This window comes from Bufo bufo, chromosome 3 (genome assembly GCF_905171765.1).
Source record: "Bufo bufo chromosome 3, aBufBuf1.1, whole genome shotgun sequence".
NCBI lineage: Eukaryota > Metazoa > Chordata > Amphibia > Anura > Bufonidae > Bufo > Bufo bufo.
Window position 1 is genome coordinate 124,673,353 of NC_053391.1, and position 18,614 is coordinate 124,691,966.

An 18,614-nucleotide genomic window follows, 5' to 3' on the forward strand; every position below is an offset into this window, starting at 1 on the left:
ATAAAGACCCACAACAAAACTTACAGATTGACATCATGCTTCATAAGACGCATCCTGGCATCTCGTGGCCAACATTTCTTGTTATTGTAGCCCACAATGTTCTCATTATTGGGATCAGGATGCTCAGTAAGGTATCTCTGAATGAGATCTCTGGCCTCATCTGCTGAAAACCTGGAGGTAAAAGGACACGTAAGCCACTTAAGAACGAAGGTCTAAACAGATTATTAAAACCACTGATCAACACACACTCACCGGAAAAAGATATGGATGCGATCAATGTATCTGCAATACAAGCGGATAGGATGAGCGGATTCTGTGGCCACGTCTTGGAAGCTCAGGAAGTCATTTGGCATCTGAGGTGGACCAGCCATCTCACTGGCTCTGTGCAATCCCAGAACCAACAGGTCCATCACCAATCCATAGTATTGTACAACAAAGGAAGCAAATTGCAGACCACGGATTATGCCGTAGGAGTTGGTGTGATTCATGTCCTGCACAAATCAAACAATCATTCACGAGATGTCAAAACTGTAAGATTAAGTCTGCGCTACTTAATCTTAACTATATGCCCACAAAAGTCATTAAAATCTGCAAGATCTCCGTATTCAGGGCTTACTTTGTAATTGATCACCACGTTATTCTTTGCAGTCATGTAATCAGCAATATTGTGATCCACAATCAGACGCAGGAGACGATTCAGCAGTGTCAAGTCAATTTTCTCATACATCTTCTCAAACCGCGATTCCAGCATCACATTGCACTCTCCTTCAGTGGTATCCCACACATCTTGCAGGTTATTAATGCCTAAAACGCAGAGTTTCATAAAGGATAACATTACGGCAATGAAATGAAAAATTTATTATCTGGAATATACAATAGTAACAAATACATTTTATTTTTTTTAGGTACTCATGCCAACTAGCAGTTACCATACCTTGGCACCATTTGTACACAAGCAATGGAGGTGGCTCTGTATCAGCAGGCTTGATCCAAGGAGGGAAAAGACGTCTTTTGTCAGCTTCATACCAGAGGTACTGATCCAGGTAAGCATCTGTGATCTTCTCAAGGGGCTCCACATCATAAACTGGAACCAAGTGACTGTAAAGATCCATGAATTCGATTCCCACCTAGAAAAAACCCATTTACTATGATTTCAGCATAAATAGCGCATCTAGATTTAAAGAAATTATCAGTGTCTAGTATGCCAAGGAGATTTGGCTTCACAGGAAAGGGCTAGGACATATTATGCACCAAAATTGGGACACAAATTTGGTCTCACACTAAAGCAACCAACAATTGACACAAATCTAGACAAAAAGTACCTAGCCATGCACCAAATTTATCATACAGCCTGAGCCACTGTAATAAATATGGTGCAGGCCTAGACAGCCTAAATTTACCCCACCTACAGAATTAGTAAATCTTCCCCACTGGGTTTCAGAACAACACTAGATTCCACAGTTACAAAAGGGATAAAATAAAAACAAAATGGGATATTTATTCGCTGCCCAAACAAAAAGATGTCGACAGTTACCAGATTCTGGACAGGAAATTCATAGCACAAGAACATGGCTGGCGAGTTCGGCGCAAATGTAACATTTTACCCTGGTATGCGGATATTTTTTGCCCAATGATTTAAACATTTTTAGCATTACCTCCTTGAAGGCTCTTTGAGTAAGCAAGTGACGCTTGATCCTAGACAAGGCTTCATGAGGATTGTCATACGCTTGTTCAATTAAGCCCAGTTCTTCTCTTTGGGACTGATTGAGACGGGACTTCACACTAACACGGAGGAAACGCAATTATAAAGTCTCCCAAAAAAATTACAAATACTTTTTTTTTAAGTAATAAATCCCTATGGTCATTTACCTGTATGCCTCTTTCAGCCTCTCCAAGGCCAGGATGAGCAGTTTGGTATCATGCTTGTATGAGAGAGGAGGAAATGGAATAGGGGAAAACCTCCTGCTCTCCAGCCAGTGGACAGTTGTGGTGTACACAGCTACAGCCTCTTCTGCAGTAATGTACGGCCCGTCCTGCAAAGCAAGATAAAGATTAGCAAAGACAGGATACATTTAAAAGGGGTTATCCAATAGAAAATGTATTGGTATATAATGCTGCAGCTGCAAATGCTGCGCTCCCGTTTTTTTTTTTTTATATGCTCCTTGCACTTTAGGGATCATGAGCAGCAAATTGTGCATGTGATCCTAGCCTGGTTACAAGCCACATCACATGTGTGAGACTTAATCTCTCGCCACAGCGCTTGCAAGAGATTTATTCTGATGTATGTGCTGTGGGTTGTAACCAGGCTAGGATCACGTGCACAATGTACTGCACTGCACATGATCCTTGAAGTCCAAGAAGCAGATAACTGCTTCAGGAGCGCAGTACGGGTCCAGTAAGCAACATATAATAAGTACCATTAGAAAAATTTATAAGTTTATAAATTTAGGGCAAGTGCTCACTTTCAGGTAGTTGTGCTGCCTCTCTTGCTCTGCTTTCAGGTAAAGTCGTGTCAATCTTCCCAGATTCTTTTTGCAAACCGTTTTGTCTACAGTTGCACCCCGGCGAATGCGCTCTCTGTTGTAATGAGCAGTATTTGTCCACCAGTCAGCTTTAGCCTTCACATAACGCAGAATCATATTCTCAATGGGTGTAGGTAGACCTGGCACCTAGAAGAATTCACATCAATAAATGCAGTTAAATACATAGAAAATAAATAAATAAAAATACATAGAAAAGAAAAAACACACACACACACTATGAACATTGAGACTTTTGCACATTTACAGTAATTTTTAACTATTTTCCACTCACTTTCCAAGGAATGTTTGCCTTCCAGCATCTCCAAGCTTCACTCAAGTGCTGCAAAATGGTCCTAGCCTTGTTCTGCTTGATGCCTTCTGGCATCATGTCCAGGATGTCATGCATGACAGCTGCTCTGAGTTCCAGATCAAAGTGAGACTCCACTCTTTGTTTAGTCACAGTTTTTGCTACTCCTTTAGAGTGTCGACCTGAAAGAACACCACCGCAAAAAAAAAGTCAAAACACAAAAACAAAACACAAGCATACAAAGCAAGCTGACAAAAATGACTGAAGTCTCAGACCAGGATTTATAGTCCACTACAATATTAGACATATTTTACCATTTTGGGCCAAAAAGCAACTCCGGGACTATTAATCCCTTCATGCGGCAGCGATCTTCTGGTTTTTCACTTTAGTTTTGTTAATTTATGCCTTCCTGGAGCCATAACTATTATTTTAAAAGTTCCCATAGCCATTTGGAGGCAGTCTATGGAAGATTCAGCGCACTCCTATTAAGCCCTTCCACAAGCAAGGCTCGCCTAATGTGGTGACTGGGCTAAATAATTACATTTATTGGCCCTCTACATGGAACTAAGATTTATCAAAACGGTCTAACAGGAAAACTGTCTTAGTTGCCCATAGCAACCAGAGGTCTCCCTTAATTTTTTTCAGAACATTTTAAGTAATGAAAGGAGCTCTGATTGGTTGCTATGGGCAACTCAGACCGTTTTCCTGTCAGTTTCGATAAATGAGGCCCTCTATCTTTTTCTATTAAGTTTGGTACCTAAACGATGGATCTTATTAGATACATCTTAATTGTTGTGCTAGTCTCAGTGAATCACCAGTTTCCTGAAAGCCTGCAATTTGAATTATCTGGTCAGCCAATAACATTTCTTACTAGTACTTTTGAGTGCGGCGCAAAAGTACATAAAATACAAGTCACAAATACAAGGTGGCCTAATGACTTACCCTCAAATTGCCTGGCGAGCAGATTTCCAAGCCATCTTTCCAGCAAAGGGGTGATACCACGCATGAAGAACAGCCAGACTCTCCAGCCTGCTGCCCAAAAGCCACAACCAGGTCCTTTTCCAACGGGGCCCTAAACACAGAAAGAAGAAAAAACAAAGTTTAATTCTAACACTAATAGAAAATAATTCTGATGAATATTCTCCTTAAGAGCAGCACTCACTGTATTAAACCGGTAGTAGATGAGATGCTTCAAGTCTTTGCACATTCGGATTTGTCTCATGAGTTTATACTTGTATCTGTACATGCCAGTGAGCTGCCCAACATGGGCAAAGATGTACTGCAAACCATCTGACAGCTGTTAATAAAAGCACAAATATTTTATAAAATAATTCTGACTGACACAGTCATGGTTTACTAACATATTATATGAAACCACTTCTAGCGTTCGCAGCTAGACAATTAGTAGGAGCAGAAAATGAATATTTACCTGGAATGCGTCCACATTTCCCAACCTGTATTGCACGTGGCTGTCCACAACAAGTTTGGTCAGACGTAGAACTTCTCGGCACAAATGGAAAGCGTTGCCAAACCGAGACTTCTTACGTTCCTATACAGAAAAACAAAAATCAAATTAAAACTCCTATTCCTAGCTTCTAAAGATAAAAAAGAAAAACACGTTCTTGAGTACCTACCTTTGTGGTCAGGGTTTTCACAGGTTTCAAATTGAAATTGTAGTCCAAATGAAGATAGTTCAGATTTTTTCTGTGGATCAACAGGTTTAACATGTTGTAGCCCTGCCGGCACACCTGAAGACCGACTTCCACCCAGTCTAGTTTCGTGGACTGGAAGAACTTTGTGGCTTTGAATGAACGGAAGAGATACCTGAAAATACAATTGGTATATTGATGAGGGGGGGGGGGGGGGGGGGGGGGGGGGGGAGGGGAGGAATAATTAAAGAATTAAAGTCCATTACATGAATAGAAAACTGATTTTCATACCTCTTCTTCTGTGCTTTGGGTGGCCTGTGCTTGAGAGCATTGAGGACGTAATATTTCAGAAGTTTTTGGTAAGACACTCTAACCTTCACTGGCTGACCGGCAGGACAATGCTCACGATACCTGGGGATTAATAATTATTATTATTGTATAACATGTATTACGATTAACATTTTGAGATACAAATCAGATCCTATAAGCGTCACACCACTTACCAGTTCTTTACAAGTGGGATGTCAACAGCCCGGCGTGTTCTACCAGACCGGAGATTGAAAGGACGGGGAGCCCAAAGTAATGCAATGCCATTGGCCGTGTTGTCTGAATATAGAGGTGTATCTTTGAGGAAAGGCTCAACATATTCAGGCAGCTCAAACTCTTCGTCATCCTCCGGTAAAGGTTCTAGGCTCTGAGGACAAAAAATAAAAATAAAAAAAATGCTCAACATATGTGCATTATGAAAAACTGGTAATAAAGTTATAAAAACACAGCGGAAAACTGATCAAAGCCAAAGTTATAGCGAAAGTAATTATGACCAGAGAACAAGAACACAATGAGCCCACACATTTATATAGGACCTTTGTAAGGCTTGGGGACAAATTATGAGCTACTAGCCTAAGTGGCACAGAGCTAAACAGTTTCAAGCTGCCATTGTTAAAGCAGTGGGGGGCTGCTTTATAACAGGTACCTAACTACAGATGAATATGACATTGTAAAATTTACCAGCAACAGCGGCACGGTAACTATAACTGAGAAGACAAGTTCACTGAAATGACCAGGTTATGATAAACATTAAAGGGCATCTGTCAGAAGATTTGTACCTATGACACTGGCTGACCTGTTACATGTACAATTGGCAGCTGAAGACATCTGAATTGGTCCCATGTCCTTATGTGCCTGCATGGCTGAGAAACATATCACACCTGGCTCGGTCAAAGTGGAGGTGTAACGGCAACGTCTCCATTGCTCCTAGAGGCGCATCTGCATATATTAAAATAAAATTTCCCAGCAATGCGGGCACATAGGAACCAACATAGATGCCTACAACTGCCAAGCGCACATGCAACAGGTCAGCCAGTTTCATAGGCACAAATCTGCTGACAGATGCCCTTTAAATTAACATTTGAGGTGGCTTACCTTTACAGAGTGTCTGTGTGAAATTGGGTTAATGAGGGGATCAAAGTAGAAGGCTGGAAGGTCAGGATCCTCTGTTTTAATGAATACCACGTTTGGTGTGTGGTACCTGCAGGTATGCCAGAGGAACAAGGTCAGCAGCTTATTCACTGAATCGATCGAAACGTCACATAACATGTGGGATGGCATCTTACCATGTCAAATGCACGTGGTGAGGCAGATTGTTGTACAGGTAAGGGAATGCAATCTTGTATTCTGTGCGGATCGGCTGGCGAATAATGATTTTATTGATGTCATTGAATTCATTCCAGTCTTCATCCCTGAAGATTAGGTAGAAAAAACAAAAAAACAGGCAATTGTACAAAAAGCAAAAAAGAAGGAAAGTGAAAACCTCAGCGGTAAACGAGCTTTCACTTACTGCAAGTTAATGTCTCGAACCAAAGGCTCAAATTTGGGACCACCAGGAATCGCCATATTTAGTGCCTTGGAGGTGAAGAAAGCTTTTAAGTCAAACAGATAGAAGTAGTTATCATCTACCAGATCTGTGAGCAGTTGATTGGCCAGGCGGTACAGTGTAGACATCATTGGAAGGGTGAACTGCCAACGCTGGTATGTTGTACCATTTACATATCTGTAAGGAAACCCCCCCAAAAAAAGGATTATTTAAGATTTAACAATTGCAAACCTCAGATTAAACGTTTAAAAGGGGGAGATTTATCAACAGTGTGCAAAGGAAACTGGCTTAGTTCCATAGCAACCAATTAGATTTCATCAGTCATTTTTTTTTGATCCTTTGGAAAATGAAAGGTGGAATCTGACTGGTTGCAATGGGTAACTAAGCCAGTTTTCCTTCACACCAGTTTCGAGGAATCTCCTCTAAGTTCCAGTAGATGAGATTTAATGAGTCTTACTTTCTGTTGTCCCTTAGTGGCTGATGATCATAGAACCAGTCCATGACAGGAGCATCTTCTTCATTGTCCAGCTCTAGTTGGATGGCTTCCAGGGGCTCCACATCGAGGATGTTATCAGCATAATCCAGCGGTGGTTCCTCATCATCAAAAGGAGGAAACCTCATGCGTTTGAAGTGCCGTCTATCCCTCTTTTCTCTTCTCATCATAATCCACATGGACCTGTGAGAAAATAAGGAAAATCATAGTCCAACAAGTTAAATACTGAAAAATCCAGTGCAACTAGCATAGGGCGGCACCGGGTATCAATATATGAACACTTTCGATACCTTGATTGGCTCAATACTGACAGTCAGTATTTGGACACAAAGCAGGGCTATTGTGTAGAAGTTCAGACGAGAAAACATGGCAAGCAAACAAAGTACATCCCATGTTCTCATCATCAGCCTCACATGGAGAAGGAAGGAGTGCATCCTTCCCTTTCCACTGTGACACGGCCAGCCACTGCCACCAATTAAAATGCGGACTGAGGAAGGAGAATGGTGTGACACACGAGCTGAGGGTTCCTCTCGCTTCTGATGAAACGCACTGACCAGCCAGCAATATAGAGGACTCATTAACCCCTATGTTGCCATATGACGGGAGTCAATTATTATTGTGAGGCACATGGTGTTATTACTTTAGTACCTAGATGTGCCTTACAGTAATAGTAAGTGACCCCATCAAGTACCTCCTCACATAGTAGGTAACAGGAGGTACTTGATGAGGTTACTTACTATTAAAGGGGTTATCCAATATCAAACAGACCCCCATATGCCGGGCCCCTCACACGGAATATACTTACCCCACTTTGCGTCGCCGCTTATCCCTGTACATGGATAAAAACATCCGGTGTCGGGGGAGCAGCCAATGGCAGGCGGGGACGAGCCTCCCTAGCATCGCAGGTGACGCTAGGGAGGCTCGTGCCCGCCTCCCATTGAATAAACGAGCATAGATTTCTACATGAGGAAGTGCGATACCAACATACATAGGATATGCTACAGTGATCAGTGAGCTGCCTGAGATAAGTGAACAGTCATTCATTGCAAACCATGTGGTTAAAGCAAACAAAAGGTATATACTGTATATAATTTTGCTAACCACTTCTTACCCCCATTGTGATATGTAGACCGGCTCAATAACCCAAGGAATCTCATTGACAAATGAAATGGCTCCTGTAATGTGATACAGCACTGGCACATCTCTGATCTGCTCCCATGGCATGGGCATGTTTTCCAGCAATTTCAGCACTGCGTGAGGCATGTATTTCAAAGCTCTAAAAAAAAAAACAAAAAAAAAAAACATAACATTAATTAATATAATGCAAAATGACAAATCTCCTAATGTATAAAAAGGTATTTCTCCAAATACACTAGCTAACCATTCGCTACCCGCTTACCCAAGATAGACTCTCTTATCATGCCGGAACTTTCTGTTGGTCATGTCTCCATGGTCACGGATGATTTTACGAACATGTTCCGGAGGCATGTCCTCTTTCTGAGCATCCACAAACCCAAATTTCCTTTTCTCTGCATAACGCTTGGCCTGTAGCTGCTGCCATTTCCGGGCTATTGAAGTACATTAGGGAGGAAATAAAGGATTTAGGGGGGAAAAAAATTGGATTTTTTGTACTCACCGTAAAATCCTTTTCTCGTAGTAGGCATTGGGGGACACAGCACCATGGGACACAGCACCATGGGTATATGTCCAACTACCACTAGGAGGCACTAGACACAAAAAGTGTTGGCTCCTCCCCGTTGGGCTATACCCTCTCCACAGGCACAAGGCTATTCAGTTTGTACAAAAAGCAGTAGGAGAGAGAAAAAAAGCAAGGAACCAACAACTCCCGTACCGGGAAAGATCAAGAGACCAGCCCGGAAAATCGGAAGTAAAAACATAGGGTGGGATCTGTGTCCCCCAATGCCTACTACGAGAAAAGGATTTTACGGTGAGTACAAAAAATCCAATTTTCTCGTGCATGGCATTGGGGGACACAGCACCATGGGACGTCCCAAAGCAGTCCCCGAGGGTGGGAAAAGAACAGCCATGCCACCGGTTGGGTATACAGGTGCAGGAGAACCATGTGACCCAACAGGAGAAAACACGGAATGGGCAAGAGGTTCCATAACAAGGAAGAAACCTCAAGGAAGAATCAGAGAAGACTGTCAGCACCCCAGGAAAAATGCCTGGAAGAAAATCCCAAATGCAAGAAGGCGGCAAAAGGGAACACCGAGCTCAGCCAAGGGCTGGAGAAAAAATTAGGACAGCACCGCGTGTTGGGACTACCTAACGCTCTAAATTGTCTCAGACCCAAAGAGCGAAAAAACCTGTGGCCAACCCCTGACAGGCCAGGGGAGAAAGGAAACAAGGAATTACTGGAAGCCAAACGAGTGAGTGAAGCCGTAGCAAGGCTCACATGTGAAGGGAGAAGGTCTCCCCTCACCGCAAGGCAGATGATGAAGTTATGCGCCCTATTTAAAAGGCGAAAACCCAAGGCTGCTAGAGGAAACCGCCAACCCTTGGAGAAGGAGGGGGTTGTAGGTAAAAGCCAGGAAAAAAGAGTAAGACCTGCGTCCCAAAAACAGGAGATGAGGCCCGAGCCTCGGAAAACAAGATATCACTGTGAAGCGTAAGACCAGAGGAAACTCTGGGCATGTGAAGCATTAGGGAAAAAAGGAACCAGATACAGGCCCAGGAAATCTCAGCAGGACACACTGGACTGAAAGACATGGAAGTAGAAGGAGAGTACTCCAACCGCCTAAGGAGGAAAGGTTCTACAACAGGAGGAGGTCCCTCCCGAAGGAGACCATACGGCGGAATTGCAAACCGCTGTGCTAAGCCACTCAATACCAGGTACTTGACGTGGGAGGATGGGAAAAGAGACACGAATCCCAAGAAGACCACAAGGTTATTGGAACCCAAAAAGGGAACAATCAACCCAGGCCCCGATCCCCCCAAAAAAAAAAAAAAAAAAAAACGATTGCCATGCAGAACCTGAGTGGTCAAATAAACGGGGACCAGGGACTCCAGAAGGAGTACCCGGGATGGGCTCACAAGGAACCAGGAGCTGAACCACCAGAACACAACGCAAGCCAGAATATCCAGGAAAGGAGAGATGAAACTACCATAGGGGAAGGGACCTTGGCCATGGACAACTACCCATTCCAAGAACAGTGACTAGCAAACTGTATACATTGTCCCAGAGAGGACAAGTACAGCAGCTCGGGATGTACCACTAAATTGACAGACATCCATATGCATAAGGAATGCAGAAAGTCGCCATGAAAAAGCCGGGTGAGACTACACAGAAATGTAGAAACCAGCCGCGACCGGCGTACTGAAAACTCCCAGGGGGGAGAAAGTACCTGACAGGTGCAAACGACGGCAAGGTCCAAGGGGACTGCCCCTCTGTCATGTAGTACAACTAAGCAGAGAATATAAGGGAATACCGAGAACACCTGGACCCAGAAGGAACTACGGGACCCTGTCCGATGCCAGAGCAACCAGCTGAAAAATTACCTACCAGGCAGGTGTGTGGCGCTCAGTGGTCCTGTCCCTGACCCGTCAGGGAGGACGTCCAGCGATGAAAAATGCTGATGACCCCAGAAGGATTCCATGTGGCAGAGGACATCCAGCGATGACCGAAAACTGCTGCAGCGGCCGATGCTCACCAGCTACGTGCCCCAACAATGGTAGAAGATCCAGTGGCGATCCCTGTACTCCACCAGGAATAGGCCATTCTGTAATAGGAAACAACTCGAGTACTCCTCTATAACATGGGGTAACGCGAAGCGCAGCAAACCGTAGTACCTTATAGAGATGGCAAGAGCAACCCTAGCACAAAGGCCAACAACCACCTGGCCATGGTGTAGGGAGCATGGTTGTATGTGGACCACCCGCCAGATCAGAACAGATCAGCCATATACTGGAGCTACAATAAGTAGCACTAGACCGACAAGGTGGGGGTTGGGCTGGCCCACCCCTGCCAGATATGGAAACCATGCACATGCAGAACCAGGATGGCCTGTTGTAGACAGTGCCCTGAGAAGTACAAGGAGACCATTGAGCACGACAGAAACGGAGTGGAGATGTATGGAAGAACCAAAAGGGTGAAACCAACATCCGCAGCACAGATTAGAACCTGGGGGCAGAAAGCACCCAGTAATACAGAAACTGTATGGGCCACAGATTGCACCATAGGGCCCAGCACCTTGAGTAATACAACCACACGCCTAAAATATAGGTAAAGTGGCTGCATGTCTAAGGAGAGTGGAAACATAGCCACAGAATCTGGGAATGCTACTGCATTTGGAGGGTACAGGTACTCAACCTGTAAAGTAGAAATATGGCTGCGTAGTGCAGAAAACGACCAGAAAGGTGTAATGGGTACAGCATCTGGAGATGGTAGAGGTACTACCTTTAAGATCGGAGCAATGTGGCCACATGGTGCACCCTAGAACCAGAGAGGTGCAACAGCTACCGCATTAGCAATGGTACCTATATTCCGCCCGGGAAGGGGAAAATAGGGCCGCACGGTACCACAAAGAACAAGACAGGTGCACACTACAATCAGGTAGGTGAAATGGCAACTGAAGGAGGCCCTCTATTTCGCCAGAAAAAAAGGGAAACAGGGCCGCATAGTACACCATAGAGCCAGACAGGTGTAACGGCTGCAGCATCAGAGACGGTGCAGGAACTCTACCTATGAAGGGAGTAAGATGGCCGTTTGGTGCACACTATGATGAGGTAGGTGCAATGACCACAGCAATTGGAGGAGGCCTCAATATCTCGTCCGGCAAGGGAGAGAAAATGCCACATGGTACACCATAAAGCAGACAGGAGCAACAGCTACACCATCAGGAAATGGTGCAGGTACTCTACCTATGAAGGGACCAAGGTGGCAGCTTGGTGCCGACTAGAACCAGACAGAGGCAATTCTACGGCAATTGAAAGTGGCCTCTATATCTCGCCCGTAGGGAGAAATGTTGCCGCATGGAACACAATAGAGCCCGCCAGGGGTATTAGCTACAGCATCGGAGATGGTGTAGGTACTCTACCTATGAAAGGGAGCAAAAAAGTCTGGGAACAGACAGGAGCAATTGCAACGGCAATTGAAGGCGGCCTGTATATCCCGCCCGGAAGGGAAAAATGATGCCGCATGGAACACCATAGAGCCAGCCAGGAGTAATGGCTTCAGCATCAGGAGATGGTGTAGGTACTCTACCTATGAAAGGAGCAAAGTGGCTGGGAACAGACAGGTGCAATTGCCAAGGCAATTGAAGGCGGCCTGTGTATCTCGCCCGGAAGGGAGAAATAGTGCCGCATGGAACACCATAGAGCCAGCCAGGAGTAATGGCTTCAGCATCTGGAGTAGGAGTAGGTACTCTACCTATGAAAAAGAGCAAGGCGGATGGAAACAGCCATATATAATTGCTTTTCCTTACCAACCAACAGGAGGCGCTTGCCAAGAACAGGGACCCCCTGTTATGAGGTAGAGTGGCGAACACCAGCACCAGGATGGGGACCCGGTGGAAACACTCTCAAATGTGTAGAGCATAGCCCCTGGTATAGGGGAACCAGGAAGGCTTGTCAGGTACAGCCTATAGCAGTGGTGCAGGTACCCCCCTGTTAAGGAGAAGGCGTACGTACCAGAGACACCAAGTAGGTGACTCATTATGCTAAATACGGGGACGGCTGCCTTACCTGTGCTGTTGAATACCTGTGCAGTCAGGGGAGCGCCATCCGAAAATCCACTAGAGGGGATACCAACCCTGGGTAGGAGAGGTTCCTCCGTGCACGTTAGTCTTGACCTCACAGAGGCTTCTGTATGGAGGAAGACCGCCTGATGCTCTGTTCCGAGGGAATCGGTGCAGAGGTGTCCCCCGAGGCAACGGATGGGGTGACGGGAAAGGATTCGTCACCAGCCTCAGGCCTGTCCTGGGGAGGACCCGAGGATGCCGAGGAGGGGTGGAATCCTGTTGAGACCACCCAAGGTTGTACTGTGAGCTACCCCTTGCCGGACCCGGTATCTGAGCATGCCTCATCTGCAGGGAGGACCCTGGGAGGGCATAGGTGGCCGCAATTGGATAGGTAGCGGTCCAGCAACTCCGCCAGGGATTGGGAGAGTCGGACAAGGTTCCCATGACTTTGACAAAGAGGGAGACCATTCAGAAGGGACCTACACAAAAGGATTTGGTCAGGGGACACAATGGGGTCTGGAAAGAGGTACTGCACACAAGCAGGGACAGGCCGACCGCATGGCAGCCTTCGTAGACAGCGGACGCACGTGAAAAGACGTGGCGATCCGAGGAGAGGCTGGGAGAGGAGACCCTCATAGAGCAGCCAGCAGAGGCTGTCATATCTGGACCCGGATGCCATGTTCCCCAAAGAGGTGCTGCAGCAGCTATAGAGGCTGCAGGAGAAATGAAGCAATTGAGGAGGGGTGGGGGGGAACGACTTGAGTGATCCCTATGTACAGCATTAGCTGCCTTCACACAGTACATAGGACAATGACCTAAAGGGGGTCTGCAGTTCTTTTAAAAATGAGGATCTATCCACTGGATAGATAACCCACGATAGACCAGTAAAGGGTGGAGGAGATAGCCCCTCCCGAGGGCCGGGCGGGGTCAGAAAAAGCCCGGGAAGCAAGGAGGAGGGGCCGGGAAGATCGCGGCCTAGCAGGCCCAAAAGCCGGGGCCTCGATTTATGAGGCGGCCGGGAATGGAGCGAGGGGGGCGGGACGAATCGCGGCCGACCGAGGGGCCTCCGGACCCACAAAACTAGGTGAGGAGGGTGGGGGGGGGGGGGAGCGACGCCTGGGGGTGGGCGGAACAGGGCAAACAGAGCACCTGGGAGCCGGGAACGGGCCATGGAAGATGAGGCCTAGTCCCTGCAAAAGCCGGGGACTAAAGTAGCGGGGAAGGCCCAGGAGAAGCGACGCCTGGACTGTGTGGCCAGGGAGGAGAGAAAAAACCAACCAAGGGGGAAGAGAAAGGTGGAGGAAGATGGAAGCTTCCCAGGACCCCCAGCTAAGGTGGATCCCACCCCCCTGGCCACAGGAGGGAACCTAACCCTGGGGCAGGGACAGGAGGAATATACTCACTATACTCACCATCTGATGTCTTCGGGCGCCGCAGGGTCACCCCTTCGGCAGACTCAACACGGGAACCGTGGGAATGCCGGCAAGCCACTGCGGATGCAGTCTGTGGGGACTGGGTGACCGGCGATGGTACAGAAGTACGCGCCCGCAGGGGGGGCAACTAAAGTGGAACACGATGGAGCCCCAGCCTGCAGCAGGTATAACGGAGGAGATCACCGAGACCTGCAGAAGAGAGAAAAAAAGAATAAAAAATAAAATAAAAAATAAACAGCAGGACCTGCAAAAAAGCAGGACAGGTCTGCCTCCTACGGACACTAGACAAAAACTGAATAGCCTTGTGCCTGTGGAGAGGGTATAGCCCAACGGGGAGGAGCCAACACTTTTTGTGTCTAGTGCCTCCTAGTGGTAGTTGGACATATACCCATGGTGCTGTGTCCCATGGTGCTGTGTCCCCCAATGCCATGCACGAGAAAAACTAATATTTTTTCACACCAAAGTAGACAAACAGTCCATCAATAGTTCATTCTCACCTTTCTCCTGCAACTTCTCTTCAGACATGTAATCGGGTGCTACTGGTGGGGGGCCAGGCATTGGGGGTACCCCAGGCCTGTATGGAAACACCCCAGCCATGGTGTTTCAAGCTGAAAGACAAAAAGGAAAACGGACCTAGTCAAGACAATGGCATTAAAGTGGTTTTCTTGGAGTTTTTTTCCTGATGACTTATCCTCAGGATAGGTCATCAGTATCTGATCGGTGGGGGCCCGACACATGGGACCCCCCACTGATCAGCTGTTTAAGAAGGTATCTGCACTCCTGTGAGCGCCGTGGCCTTCTCCAGCTTTTCCAAGGCCAATGATGACATGTTCATCGGTCACGTGGCCTAGGTGCATCTCAGCCCCATAGAAGTGAATAAGGCTGAGCACGATACCAAGCACAGCTGCTATACAACGTACGGCGATGTGCTTGGTGAGCAGAGAGAAGGCTGCGGCACTCACAGGAGCGCTGGTGCCTTCTCAAAAAGGGGCCCAGGTGTCAGACCCCCACAATCAGATACTGATGAACTATCCCGAGGACAGGTCATCAGTATTAAAATCCTGGAAGTCACAAAATAGGACTTTGTTTATTTATTTTACTCACTTATATGGCGCTACTATATTCTGCAGCGCTTTACAGACATTAGCATCGGGCTCTCCCCAATGAGGCTCACAGTCTAAGGTCCCTATCAGCATGTCTTTGGCTTGTCGGAGGAAACCACAACACCCGCGCAAACACAGGGAGAACATACAAACTCCATGCAGATGTTGTCCATGGTCGGATTCAAACCTAGGACCCCAGCGCTGCAGGATACCAGTGCTAACCGCTGAGCCACCATGCTGCCCATTGTGACTTTTTTGGGGTTATTTGTGCATTTTTTTTTTTTAGATATTTAGAATTTTTTCACAAGTCAGTGTTTCTTAAAAAAGTGGATGGGGAAGTAGATGTGGTTAGCCTGTCAAGGGATTTGTCAGAATTAACAAGTGGGACTTCAAAAAGTCTTAAAATGTGTTGCAGTCTTTCTCCAGTAAAGGAGTGGTATAGAAAGTGGAGTAATATCTGAAGACAGAATTGTTAGACTTAGGGTACTTTCACACTAGCGTTATTCTTCTCCGGCATTGAGTTCCGTCCTAGGGGCTCAATACTGGAAAATAACTGATCAGCTTTATCCTAATGCATTCTGAATGGAGAGAAATCCGTTCAGGATGCTTCGGTTCAGTCCCTCTTACGTTTTTTTGGCCAGAGAAATGCTGCAGTTTTCTCTGGCCAAAAAACCTGAACACTTGTCAGAATGGCGGATCTGGCATTAATTTCCATTGAAATGTGTTAATGCCGGATCCAGCCCCAAGTGTTCCAGCAAAACTGATCCGGTTTTGCAGTCTGGGCATGCGCAGACCTTTAAAAACGAGAATAAATAAATACCGGAAACGTCTCACAAATGGATCTGTTTGCGTCCGGATTGCCGGATCCGGCAGGCAGTTCCGGCGACAGAACTGCCTGCCGGAATCCTCTGCCGCAAGTGTGAAAGTGCCCTTAGGCTAGTTTCACATGTCTGTATCGATTCCGGGAAACAGGCTCCATGTGTGAGCAGTATTTCCCCAGCCTGAACGCTGCTCCTAAGAAGTAATCGCCCAACATTATAATGATTTATGAGGTTGTGAATTTCAGTCTCATCGCCGATCTACTGAACTGCAGTCACCGCGTTAGAATTCACAAAATCATAAATTATAATGTTGCAAGGTCACTTAACAAGAGCAGCGTTCAGGCCGGGAGCCTGTTTCCCAGAATGAATATGCTGGTCAGAAACTAGCCTTAAAGGAGTTGTATGGGATTAGAAAAACACGGCTGCTTACTTCCAGGAACAGCACCACATCTGCCCACAGCTGGTGTGTGGTTCTGCACCACATCCCCATACTATTAAAATCGGTGGGGGTCCTTCCGCTAAAACCCCCACCAATCACAACAGAAGCTTGATACCACGTGGTGCCTTCCCCCTGAAATGAATGGAGCGGCTGGTTGGACACGCGTCCTGGTGGAGATCTCGCGAGTACCCCTTTAGCTAAAGCGGTGTTTCAATTATTATAATTTTTTAAATGATGCCCTATCCTTTGGGAATGAGCCTGCCTAGCATCACGTCACATATTGCTATTGATCCCCCCCCCCTCCCTCCCCCCCCCCAATCGCCGGATGTTTTGATCCACGCCACGGGGAGATACAGCGGCGGGCGTGCACCAAGAGCGACACGGGTGCTGGGTGAGTATAACCTGTATGTGGTGCCTAGGCATTTCAGGGGTTGGATAACCCCTTTAAGTGGTTATCCAAGTTCCCATTATTTTATTTTTAGGTGTGTGTGGGGGGGGGGGGGGGGGGGAGATGGGCAAACAGCGGGGAGGTCGTTAAATTATACACATTTCTTTTTAAAGGGGGCTGCCTCACAAAGACAACTTATTCTTAGGGGGGTACATGTGATCATTGAAGGTCTGACCACTGGTGCTGATTACAAGAACAAGCGCCTGTTCTCCCGTATGAATTGAGCATGTAATGCACGCTATAGACTTGACGGAGAAAGCTGAGCCATTGTACAGTTGAATTGAGCAAAGGACACTCCATTCGAACACAGGCCCCTAATTCTCGCGATCGGCAGTCGCAGCCCCCCCCCCCCCCCAACAATCGGACACTTATTGCCTATGCTGTGGACAGGAGATAAAAATTGTCTTCATGGCACTACGACTTTACACTCTGTCCGATCCAGCACCACATCTTCTCTGCCAGGCTGCGACAACGTTCTGCTTACAGTGGGGTACCCGCATGCCACAAGGGACCACTGCAACTAATCAGTGGCCTCAAGTTGTATACCACGGAGGCCAGTGACTGGCTGCAGAGGTATATGGCCACAGCTAGGGATGAGCTTATTTCGGTTTTCAAGTTCGGCGTACAAGGATCAGGTTCGGGATATCTAAGAATTCCGTTATGGATTCATAACTTATGGTCCATGGTAGCGGAATCCTTAACAAAATTCTTAGATATCCCGAACCTTGTACGCCGAACTTGAAAACAGCCAAACCATCACAGGGACAGCCCAGCTGGATCAGAGGGGGAATCGGGAAGTTAGTGTTTTTTGTTTAACTGCCACTTGCAGCACCAAAATTAGAACACCTTAAAGGGGGTTTCCAGCACCTATAATATTAGTTGTCTCCCCCCAGGATAGGACCTCAGTATCAGATCGGTGGGGGGAGACGGGGATCCCACACCCCCCCGATCAACTGCTTCTTATAGTCACCGGCAACAACACATTGCACGGCCCGTGAAACAAGAGGCCCTGTGCAGCAGCCATGCTAGAGTACTGCTGCCCAGCTCCGACTCTGATGACCTGAAGGGGAGCTGCGGGGGAAACCCGGCCCAGAGCGCTATACGATAGCGATCACATAGTACGTGCAGGAATATCCAAGGGGAACTAAACGGTGCGATTGTGAAGCCGCACGGACGACAGGATGCGGACACCCAATGAAGCCCGCACTTTAGGCCTGAAGCCTCTGCCCACACATGCCCAGGATCAAACAGCCGCAAAAGTTAGATCGCCTGAGAATAAAACCACCGCGCTTTCTGCTGCGGCACCAACCTGCTCCGCCGCCTCCTCAGTGCTTATCGTGCAGATCCACCACCCGAACAACTACGACTGCGGATCACAACGCAGCGCACACGATACGTATGGTGACCCGGATGTAGAAAGAAGCCACGCGACGTCAGTACGCCGACCGCCCAACCAATAGGCTCACAGCGCGCTTCCGTGCCAGGAAATGACGAAATCGGAAAGAGGCGTGTCCTGTGGTCTATAGGTTAGGTTGTGTCTGATTTGTATTTTCTGCCTGCAATCCCATTGGTAGGTTGACTGTGCGGCAGTCTCTATTGTGACCTTCCGGGATGGCTCTCCTGCGAAATTAAACCGCATGGCATGCTGGGAGTTGTAGTTTAGCAGCAGTAACTTGAGAGCTATAGGCTTGAGAGAAGTCTGGTCTGGACAGTACAGCAGAGAGGTGGCCAAAAGGCGGGTGCTAGTTGGAGGATTCCCAATGTCCTCCTTTCTATTTAACCCCTTAAGGACCAGGCCATTTTTTGCAAATCTGATCGGTGTCACTT

General features: G+C 47.0%; 1 protein-coding gene across 1 annotated transcript in view; it reads right to left on the bottom strand.

Annotated features, from left to right (window-relative positions):
* Window positions 1–18,224, bottom strand: part of PRPF8 (pre-mRNA processing factor 8) — a 35,688-nt gene extending 17,464 nt beyond the window's left edge. Inside the window, exons 1-22 of the mRNA XM_040423551.1 lie at window positions 18,097–18,224; window positions 14,474–14,584; window positions 8,244–8,412; window positions 7,956–8,120; window positions 6,809–7,027; window positions 6,316–6,528; window positions 6,092–6,217; window positions 5,901–6,006; window positions 4,982–5,172; window positions 4,770–4,889; window positions 4,464–4,653; window positions 4,259–4,378; window positions 3,992–4,126; window positions 3,772–3,901; window positions 2,815–3,011; window positions 2,463–2,669; window positions 1,870–2,033; window positions 1,656–1,782; window positions 935–1,127; window positions 617–804; window positions 253–491; window positions 25–171 (exon numbers count right to left, since the gene is read on the bottom strand). Coding sequence (XP_040279485.1) covers window positions 25–171; window positions 253–491; window positions 617–804; window positions 935–1,127; window positions 1,656–1,782; window positions 1,870–2,033; window positions 2,463–2,669; window positions 2,815–3,011; window positions 3,772–3,901; window positions 3,992–4,126; window positions 4,259–4,378; window positions 4,464–4,653; window positions 4,770–4,889; window positions 4,982–5,172; window positions 5,901–6,006; window positions 6,092–6,217; window positions 6,316–6,528; window positions 6,809–7,027; window positions 7,956–8,120; window positions 8,244–8,412; window positions 14,474–14,573 — 3,446 coding nt within the window. The 5' untranslated portion in view covers window positions 14,574–14,584; window positions 18,097–18,224. The remainder of the gene's footprint in view (window positions 1–24; window positions 172–252; window positions 492–616; window positions 805–934; window positions 1,128–1,655; window positions 1,783–1,869; window positions 2,034–2,462; window positions 2,670–2,814; window positions 3,012–3,771; window positions 3,902–3,991; window positions 4,127–4,258; window positions 4,379–4,463; window positions 4,654–4,769; window positions 4,890–4,981; window positions 5,173–5,900; window positions 6,007–6,091; window positions 6,218–6,315; window positions 6,529–6,808; window positions 7,028–7,955; window positions 8,121–8,243; window positions 8,413–14,473; window positions 14,585–18,096) is intronic.
* Window positions 18,225–18,614: the final 390 nt, after the last annotated feature.